The sequence below is a fragment of the Amphimedon queenslandica genome, unplaced genomic scaffold (genome assembly GCF_000090795.2).
Source record: "Amphimedon queenslandica unplaced genomic scaffold, v1.1 AMPQUscaffold_13505, whole genome shotgun sequence".
NCBI classification, from domain to species: Eukaryota; Metazoa; Porifera; class Demospongiae; order Haplosclerida; family Niphatidae; genus Amphimedon; species Amphimedon queenslandica.
This window is the reverse complement of record NW_003546259.1, coordinates 502,879-513,409: the sequence shown is the minus strand read 5'-3', so window position 1 is coordinate 513,409 and position 10,531 is coordinate 502,879. Positions and strand designations below refer to the sequence as shown.

Genomic DNA, 10,531 nt, shown 5'->3' with positions numbered 1-10,531 from the left:
TATGTTGGAATGTCATTGTAAGTGGTTGGAGTACCAGCCATAGCGTAAAAATTATGAAAAGCTTTGCTATATGAAAAATTTTTAGCTCACTGTTGGTTGGTCCAACTCTTGCTCAATTGTCTCCATATCATCTCTAATGCTGTCTGCAGAGTCCAATGTACCATGAGATGTAGTAATTTCAGACAATAGCTATTACATGATATACTACTTAAAATAATGAATTTTATCAATTACTCTTGCTCTTTCCCTAATAATGACAGCAGTTGAATGCCTTTTTGGCTTTGATACAGTATTTGGCCTCATAAATATGGTTGGTGTTGCCTCCGGTTTAAGCAATATCTTTGCTTTTACTCCCATTTTTTCTAAACAAACTAATTGTTAAAATGTTCATGCTTTACATAAAAAAGTACCTGATATAAGTGATCTTGGCTTGAAACAGTCCTCTGTAAAGTGATCACTGCACACACAAGAATAGTCACTTGGGCCTTTCCAACATGCTCTTGTCTTCTGTACTTCTTTTATCCATTTATTTCTGATCTGCTTGTCTTTGGAGAAGCTAAACAAGCTCACTCCACTCTTATGAGTATTAGTACACCCAGCTGCCACACAATTCCTTCCCATTGCTCAAGCAGACATGTAAACATGAGTACCCCCAAGTGCGTCATCGCTTGACCATGCCCACCACAGGAAGTAAATGTTGAGAAGCCAAAAAGTGCAAACTTTGTGCAACTTTCTTGCAGGTTTTTTAACATTTCTCAAAAAAATTTTTTTGCAAGTAATGAAACATCAAAAAAGTGAAATATGATTTTTAATAATTTTTGATATTTTCATGGCACTTACCCTATAAGCAATATTTATAGGGTGCTTCTAATTTTGCTGCAAATTTGGACCATGCACATTTACTTTTCATTAAAATACCAGCAAAAAAGCCCAGAACTGACTTCAATCAATGTGTGATAAAGTGTACTCAAGAAAATTGAACAGAAAAATACAATGCTGGTTAATAGCTGCATGCCCTTCATCCAGTAACTCACTGACAATTTAGTTAAAGGTTTTCGGTTTATCATCAATATCACAGACAAAAGCGTGATAACGAGGATTATAGCTCTAATAAATTAGTCTAAGTGGTACAGTATGTCCTTCAGACTAAAATTACACAACTTGTATGGTTTGGGATACTCCTTACACTTTGTGCTTTTAATACACTTAAATGCCAATGACAGTGTTGAAGTTCCAGCATCTTCTGGATCAGAATCAACAGCAAACAAGTCACCCAAAGTTAACACTGACATTAAATTGTCATCACTCACAGGTGCTATTTCTGGTACCAAACAATTCCATTTTCATATCACACACAGTCTCTAATGACCCACTTAAAAGCCCTTATGTCAATTGCTTGTGCAAATTGAGATATCTGTATCACATAAATATACGATAAACTTTAGCCAATGGTTTATATAAAATGCATGTATTATACTTACCTTAACGTAATGGCTTTTTAAAACTTTAGATAGCACTCTATCTCTAATATCATGACTTTTACAAAGAAATAATGTTTGTATTTCACTGCTTTGTCTTCGGCAATACAAATCACATTTTGCCTGAGTTTTTCAGTGATTACATTAAAACTAGGTATAGTATTACAAAAACTTTGACCAATCCTATGGTGCTGACAATTTCATCACAATAGCTGCTTGAGCTGGAAATGCAAAGTGGACTGCTAGTACCTTCACTGTCAGATAGGCAGTGAACTCTGAGCACTCTGGGTATTCTGATTTCAAGTAGAGGCACTATTTTCTCCACAATTGATCAAGTGGTGCTAAGGAATGTAGGTTATGCATTGTAACTATTACAAAACAGTAAACCATGTCCCCTTGTGTTTGTTTTAGTAAAAGGTGGTCACGCCCACTATGACAAGCTAGATATACTCTTTAACAGTAAACAAATGTGTCTAAATGCTTGCTGAGTGTGTCATCTCCTAAAATATTGTCTAACCAAAGTAATCACTGAGGCCTGTTTCTTTACTGTACCGATCTCTCTTGAATGTAAAGCCTTCAAAACAGCATCAAAACTACTTCTAACATTGGCCAAATATGAATATTGATTTGCACCATCACTTCTCTTCTGTCCAGTGTAATGCGGAATGCCACAACACAATCCCTTCAGACACTCAACTGTAAGTTTCCACTTTGTGTCCTCACCTCCAAAAAATGGTGCTTACCACCGATTGACCTCTATGAGTAATGAAGTCTAGTTCAGGAAGATATTCAGAATCAGAAGCGAGCATCGTACTATCTAGCTCCATTTGTGCCACACTATCATGGCCGACTTAGTATTTTTCTTTGTTGTCCTCCGCACCGCTTTATTATTTTGCTAAAAATTATTTTTTTCCGTAGTAATATTGAAAAACCTATCACAAAAATGCTGCTGCTCTTTTAAGTGGAGTGAGCGTCATCAAAAGTAGTCTGCACTGGTATTGCTTCATGTTCTGAGTACTATGAAGCTTCATATACCTCTAGTGCTTGGGGAAATATTTCAACCTCCATTGCTCCTGCCAATGCATCCTTATCATATACTGAAGTCCTTGGCATTCTGCAATCTCAAATCTTCTGTGACTGCACTTGTAAACTGAGCATGTGTAGTAAATTAAAGCTTTAAATAGTTATTTCAAAAGTCATATTTTGTCATAAATTGGTTATAACACATCTCTTAGTCAATGTACTATTTTGAGCACTTCAGCTGTGCCCGTGGGCTCAAAATAGTATATTGCCCTCCATATTAGCAAGAGTACATAATACCTAAGGAGAGTATCGAACGGCCCATGAGGGCATAATTGCTAAATGTCACAATCCACATACTCCAGTGTACTTCATCAATGAATACAATTATCGCATAGACATTGAGTTGCCGTTGTCATGAGTCGGCAAGTTTTTTGGACACAAGCTCCTAGATACTAGCAAGACTGCCTTTGTTGTTCATCTTTCCAGCCTTCTTTTGAGTTCCTTTCATGTATTGAAAGAGATTGCCAAGTTTTTTAAAGCTAAGGGCTATATAATGTTGCAGCATGGTTGATCACGTGAGATGGTATGTATACAGGAGTGTGCAGATTGTGACTTTGAGCAAATACGCCCTCATGCAGGAGTCTACTGTAGGGCTGTTGGATACTCCCTTCACAGAGGCGTATTTAGGGGGGGCTGAGGGGGCTTGGGCACCCCCCTCAGGGCTGGGCTCAGAAAAAATTACTGAAGTCCTGGACTCTTGCATCACTACCAAGCCTCTTAACAAAGTTATCTAGCCCCCTGATCATGATTTCAGCAGTTTCCAGTGCTTTAAGGAGCAATCAGAAGTATCAGTAACATAGCAGTACGCTTGAAATGATCTTGGCCCCACCCATAATTGACGAAAATGCAGGAAAAGGCCGTTATACCGCCGTAAAAGTGGGTGTGGTCAAAATCGCGTCGCGCGCCCTCAACACCCCCTTCTTCAATTCCTAGATACGCCCCTGCTTCAGGGCTCTTGATAATAGTATATAGCCATATTAATATCATTGCACAGAGGAGCACCTAACAAATCAACTGAAGAAGGAGGAATCAAAGAAGCATTGAGGAAAACTGAGAACAAAGCATAGGATAGACTAAGAGAATATCTTATAATTTCCAGTTTTCTAAAATTTAGAATTAAATGAATTGACTCAGTTTGATTGCGACAAGTGATGTTATCCAAAACTGAGGAAACTGGGCATGGCACAGTAACATCATCCAAGTAAGCTATGCCAACATTGAGATTATAGTGGAACCAAAAACCAGTGAGGAGTTCAATAAAAGGGCGCCCATTAAATCACTCTGCTGTATGTCCCCAGCTTAATGCAAAACCTACTTTGACCAATAAAGGATCAGGAGTAAAAGCGGATTTATAATGTGACATTAGGCCAGCGTACCGTCAACTTTTAATAAAAAGTGTGGGAGATTTGACCTTCTCACACATGCTTTCCGCTGGACCAGATTCTGTTACAGTATCAACTGTATTGTCAGGACTGGCGTAATATTGTAAATCTGCCTTAAGCTGAGTGAACAAATGAGAAAAATTACATTTGGACATAAGTCCCTAACAGCCTCCAACGTAAAGTCTCGTAAAACACAATTAAAAGCATTGAAAAAATCATAACATCCCCTGTAGGAAGGTCACAATTGAAGTGGCGAGCAGAATGAATGTCAGCCTTGACCCCTCACTTTATCCAATTGGTGGGGTGAAGTACTACTAAACATTACAACTATTAGCATACAACCAGAATTGAGTGCACAGGCAGTTCATAATCCTATATAAAAATTTTCCTCTTACATTAAAGTTTAGTGTCCTGTAAGTATTGAAGTTTAAACAAACAGGAAATGGAGAGTAGCTTCATTTTTATGCTATTCTTATTAGTTCAACTTCTACAAGCAGATTTTAAATGTTGTCTGTTTGATCCTTTAGTAGAAGTCTATCCTTCATATAATTTTAATATTCAGTAAAAATATTCAGTAACAAGGCTGGAAGACAAATGCCTTTACGTTTTTCTATGTTAAGAAGCTTCTGTCACTCATTAACAACATCCACTTAGTAAAATTTTGGCAGGAGCGAAAGCAAATTGTGACAGCCCTTTAAAATGAGCCTTTTCACTATGTATTGCCTATTCACAATGCATTACATAATCACATCAGCTGAGTTTTGTGCCACATTTAGTCCCTTTTGCCATTGATCATATTGCTACCAGCAGCTATATTTTGTGCCATTATTCGTTCCATTTGCAATATATCTTATTTGTACCAACAGCTGAATTTTGGAGCATGTTGTGTTGTTTTGATGTGAAACTATCACTATTCTAAAACATGGTACTATTACTTTGCTAGTGTCAATAGATTTTTAAAAAGTCATATCACACTGTCACTTTCTTTTTTCTTTTGAGTCTACTGCTAATAAACTTTTTGCCTATCGCCTACATGCATGTAAATACTTAATGTTCATCAACTACTAAGATTGTAGTAATTTATTAGAATTTGGAGATGCATGAGCATACAACACAAATAACACTACAGTTTGAATATAGTATCATACACTTACAGTTTGACATTCAAAATTAATACTTATGGTACTACCTTTAATAAGCATTTATCAACGAAGTTAGAACAAAAAATAGATAATGCTTGATGTTAAATAAAAGATCATACTTATTGAATCATGATAACACAAGAAATTCTGAGTTTCATACTCAGTATTATGTGCCGTTAATTAATATTGATTGCATTAAAATCTTGGTAGATGAAGTAACTCATAGAATCTCAATTGATCTTACCTACACTACATCAATAACATGACTTATGTAAGCAGATCATTCTGAATCTTACAATTTGTGCATTGTTGTACATCAACTTGTAGTGAGGTCGTAGCAACTGTTATGGTTAATGTAGCAACTGACTATAAAAGAGAAAAAAGAAGTGATTTAGAGAGAAGTGAGAAAGGAAGAAGATAGGATATAACCCTAAAGTGAGAAGAAATTACAGGAATGATAATAGTACTTATATCTGAAACATGGGACTCACACTACTAAATATTCTACAACTAAGGTATATAAGAGTTAAGTGAGAGCAATGAGATGAAATGTCTATGATTGATTGTTAAATGAGACGATAACGATGGACTAACAAACAACTAAACTGAATAAATCATGTGCATCTATGTGTATTAAATGGTTGCTAACTATGAATAAACTTAAGGCAACTATAGGAATATGTTATGAGATCTTACCCACCATAGTATTCCCTCTCCAATGAACAAAGGGAACATAAGTGTTCAGCAGTAGGCTTTCAGTTGTTTTCGCCAGTGTATTTGATGACCTGAATGAGTGATTTATACTGGACAATCAGCAGTTTTAGAGTGGGTTGGGCAGTGACCTTCATTGCTCTGTAGTTGTAGGAGTGAGTGGAGTTGGGGTATGAGAGACTGGAGGAGACTCTTGGAGAGGAGTACAGTAGATGAAAAGTGATACTCACCATAAGCTTAAATTCTATCCATAGATAACATTACTCTGTTTGCCAATCATTACCAGTGTGAAGTACTTATCTGTTGCCTTCATTACTTTGAAAGCATATATACTTTTATTGAGGTTTTTGTTGATACAGGATGGATGAGTATGCAGGCCTGGTGAGATTTTTGGAACCAAAAAAAGACAGTAACTGTTACCACAGGGATGTCTCAAATTGCTGACCTTGGTCTACAGCGATAACAATCGGGTCCACAAAGGAGCAATTCAAAGACTAGGGTCACTGATATAGCAGTAGCATAAGCAAGATAGAAAAGACTACTACAGATCATGTTGTGAATTGATCGATCATGGTGAATAGGTTTGTGGAACCACTAAGTCAGTATTAATATTTGGAAATTTGTGACGAGCAGTAGCAAAATGAGACAGAGGTGTGACATTGTCTTTGTTTTTAGAACATTGACACTGAATACACTTCTGAACCAAATTTTGGACATCTGACCTCATCCCTGCATAGGGCAAAAGGGAAGTGACAAGACAATAATTCAAAAATGAGATAGGTGACCTAGTTTGGCAATAATTTCTTCTCAAATGGTTTCGGCACCAATGGGCTACCTGAGTACCTTGTAGATAAGTCACAGATGACTATTTTCTGAGTGTGGGAGTGGCATTGGGCAGAGTTAAAGGCAGTGAGAGTCACGATTTCTGGAAAAGGCTTTTAGCTTGTTGTTGAGCTATTGCTAACATTTGAAAATCAAAGTTTGGCAACAAATTAGTGATGAGAGAATAACCCTGAGAAAGAGCATCAGTTACTGCATTATGTCAACTGTAGGATATAGTGTAGGAGTCTGCTCTCTTGACTAGTGCTACAACGAGACTGGCATGAAGGAAGAAAGTCAATGGCAGGCAAAATGTAAAACTGACTACAAATGTGTTTTAAATATTCAAAAGCTCCATGTCAAATGTGCTGTACTGTCTCTCACCAGCTATAGCTTTAAGAAAATAAGGCTACTGTGTCCCAGAATGAATCCACCAACTGTTATAGAACAGCTCTTGTAGCAACATCATTTGCATCATTAGCTAGAGCATCCTGCTCTAGGAGTTTTGCATCAGCTTGAGCTGTTGTTGTTGCTTTGAATGCTGCAAAAGAGTCCTCAGTCTATGCAGTATTTTTACCTGAATATTTAAATACACAGACAGAAAGGAGATGCAAAATTAAGGACAAATCTATTGTACAAGTTTCTAACCTTGAGTACTTAAGGACAACAATATGTATCAAAGGCTGGTATTTTCCCTGGCAGTTATTTAATACCATTTGTATCAACTATATGACTGGGAAAAATGAACGTAGTACCCCCAAATCAATGCATACTGGGATTAATTACAATACCATGGTCATTAAAACAATTAAAAACAACCTTAACTAGGTCCAGGTGCTTCTGTCTTGGAGAACCAAGTTTAACTTAGTGAATAATGTAGTTTCATGAAGTGAAACATTGAATATGAGGTATTGGAGAGACTTTAAATTTATTGACAACACCAATCTGCACAAGGACGCCAGTGTCCTGACTTATTTGGACCAACTGCTGGATGAATGTCCGATTATTCCTAACTGCCGCGTATGTTGATAGTTACACCACTGTCTAAATGAGGTTAACGTGGATGGAGGGGCCTGGTTTAGACATGTGCAGTTTCTTGCCGTGTGCTAGTTCACAGGCTGTCTTTCTGCTCTATATATCTTGCTCTATAGATTTTTGTGGGTTTGAAGATATATAGACGCAAGATGGCTATGATAGAGAGACAAGATGGCACAGTGACCTATTGAGAACACATTTCCCTCTTTACTGAAGCGCAGTTGAGGTATCTGGCAGAGTAGTCTGCATGCATGAGGCCCAGGGGTAGATGCAGGTCTCCTGGACCTAGGAGTAGGAGTGCCTCTTCAAATGGGGTATCAGCACACCACCTTTGCTGACTGACCTGCTCGGCAAAAGTTACAGGTCCATTCATACACTTAATTTAGCTTGTCTCTCAGTGTAGCTTGGTGGGGCAGCTCCAAGACTGAGACAGCAGTTTGGAGATAGAGATGGCATTAATATGAAATTAGGTGTAAATTAATCATTAATATTTAAAAAAGTATATAATAATTAAAAAAGGAAAGAAAAGCTACTTAGAGACCCAAATCTGCACATTATAGCTTTTGTGGGCTGCTGTAGTTTTGGCCCCCTGCTCTACCTTAGTTAAACTTGTTGATTCATGCTGATGCTGGCGGCTCATTGCTCATAGCTGTCTTTGGATTCACTTTTGCCCCCTCCTCCATCCACCATGTAGGGATAGGAAACGGAGAAATGAGAAAAAGATCTGTACATGCTTATAATAGAGAAAGAAATATCTATTGCACTGTTATTCATGTGATGTGATAAAGTGTGGCAGCTATGGCTGATCAAGGGACAGAGGTCGATCTGGAGCCTGCACCTTCTCCTGAATCTCCATTGGTCGACTTAACTATGTAAAAAGATGTTATTGATTTGACTTTAGATGATGATGATTAAAAAGAGGGCAAAGCTATATCTCCGTAAGAGTGACTGTATGGGAATTATTGATTTTAATAAACATTGTTACCTTCCAGATTCCTCAGTAAACTATTATTTATTTTTAAGTTGTACAGACTTACATACAGCCAGCCCATTGAAGTCACATGTCATTAAGAATGAAGGTAAGCGTAGGCTGCTTTGAAATGAATATTTTAGTTATATTTGTCTACCTGGTGGCATAATTCATTTATGTGTCATTAATTTGTCAATCATAACTGATGTGATAATCATGCATGATTTCTTCATTTGTTTGAAATGCTAGACTTACAATTGACAGAGAAATGTACCGGAATTTATTAGTTAAACGCCTGGGCATTGATTTGTAGCAGCAAAAAAATTTCATAAAAAAAAATAAAGGATAGTTTGAGACAGAGACAAGAGCATTATCATTTGATATTGACAGTCAGAGGTATTTTTATGCCTTTTGCTTTGTTATTGTTTTATGTTAATTCAGTAGTGATAAAGACAAAACAGTTGAGGCAGAAAAAAAAGCATCACCTGGGCCTTGTGCGTGCAGACCACTCTGGCAGGTATCTCAACTGTGCTTGACAAGAGCATCATCTTATTATAATGGCAACAAAAAGTTTCCTATTATATAGTACATTTAAAGGAGGGTTTTCACTCTCAGAAATCGCAGAAGTGTTGATTTGTCGGAGCATATCAAAGAGAATCAGATGTCATGATCAGCCTCGTCATGTTAACAAGAATGTGTCTATTTTGTGAGTTTACATTCACTTAATGATCCAAATGATGTTAAAGCAGACGATAATGGTGTTTGAAAAAATATGGGGTCTCTTCTTGTTTATGTCAGTGTTCACTAGAATGGAGGATTTGGTCATTTATTGTAGAAGTAAGCATGAGAATTTCTCAAGTCATTACAAAGTCACAAGAACATACTATAAGCACTGAGACTCACCAGTTTTTAACCAAGTGATAGTCACTATGCATAGTGAGTAAGACTTGTTTGTTGATTTGATTTCTCACTAATGTATATATTGAATTTTTATTGCAACTATGCTTACAATTAATGAAATTTATAATTATTGTATTGAATCTCTTAATTTTTTGATCATTCTGGTGAACTGTAACCACTAGCATTGGTGAAGTACAGATTTGACAGAGCAGAGCATGCAATAGAAATTTCTTGGCATGGCAACTCAATTAAAAAGGTCCTTTTAGTCGCACTAAAGCAAGCACTCATACTCTTCTAAAGAAGGGTCTTGAAAGTAATCCACCTGTGATAGTACTCCAGCAAGTTGAGAACATAAAGGGAGGTGTACTTGCTGCATCTTCTTTATGTGATCTCGTGTGAGATCGGCAACGGATACATAAATTTCAGTACTCAAAGAAACATAGTGTGGAAAGCAATAATAATGAAAGCCTGAACTCAGTACTGAATGATGTATTAGCAGAAGTTACGCAAATAATTTGTAAGGATAATGAAGCTACTAATAATAGCAAAAAATTCATGCGATCTGTTGAGGCTACCCCAGAATCAATGTGTTTTGTACAATAATCAACAGCTATTAGATTTGGAACAATTTTGCTTTAAGGATGGTTTCTCTATTATCAGTGTGGACCTAACATTCAATCATGGACCATTTCACGTAACTCCAAAATCTTATTAAAATCTTTTGGATGAAGCAGGTGCTGCACATCACTCTGTTACTCTTGGACCAGTTTTAATTGACGAGACAAAATAATTTCGACCTTTTCATTATTTTGCTTCTACTTTGGTATGACTTAACCCTAATCTTGTAAGTATTAAGTCATTTGGTACAGATGGTGAACAAGAATTAATTAGAGCTTTTAAGACTGTTTTTAGAAATGCTGTTCATCTTAGACGTGGCAACCATTTGCGTCAAAGTATTGAAGACAAATTAAATTTATTGCAACTCCAAGCTGTGATGGGAGAGATTACATC

General features: G+C 36.9%; 1 protein-coding gene across 1 annotated transcript in view; it reads right to left on the bottom strand.

Moving 5' to 3' along the window:
• Nucleotides 1-357, bottom strand: part of LOC105316643 (uncharacterized) — a 1,295-nt gene extending 938 nt beyond the window's left edge. Inside the window, exons 1-2 of the mRNA XM_011411707.1 lie at nt 235-357; nt 91-189 (exon numbers count right to left, since the gene is read on the bottom strand). Of these exons, the coding sequence (XP_011410009.1) occupies nt 91-189; nt 235-357 (222 nt within the window). The remainder of the gene's footprint in view (nt 1-90; nt 190-234) is intronic.
• Nucleotides 358-10,531: the final 10,174 nt, after the last annotated feature.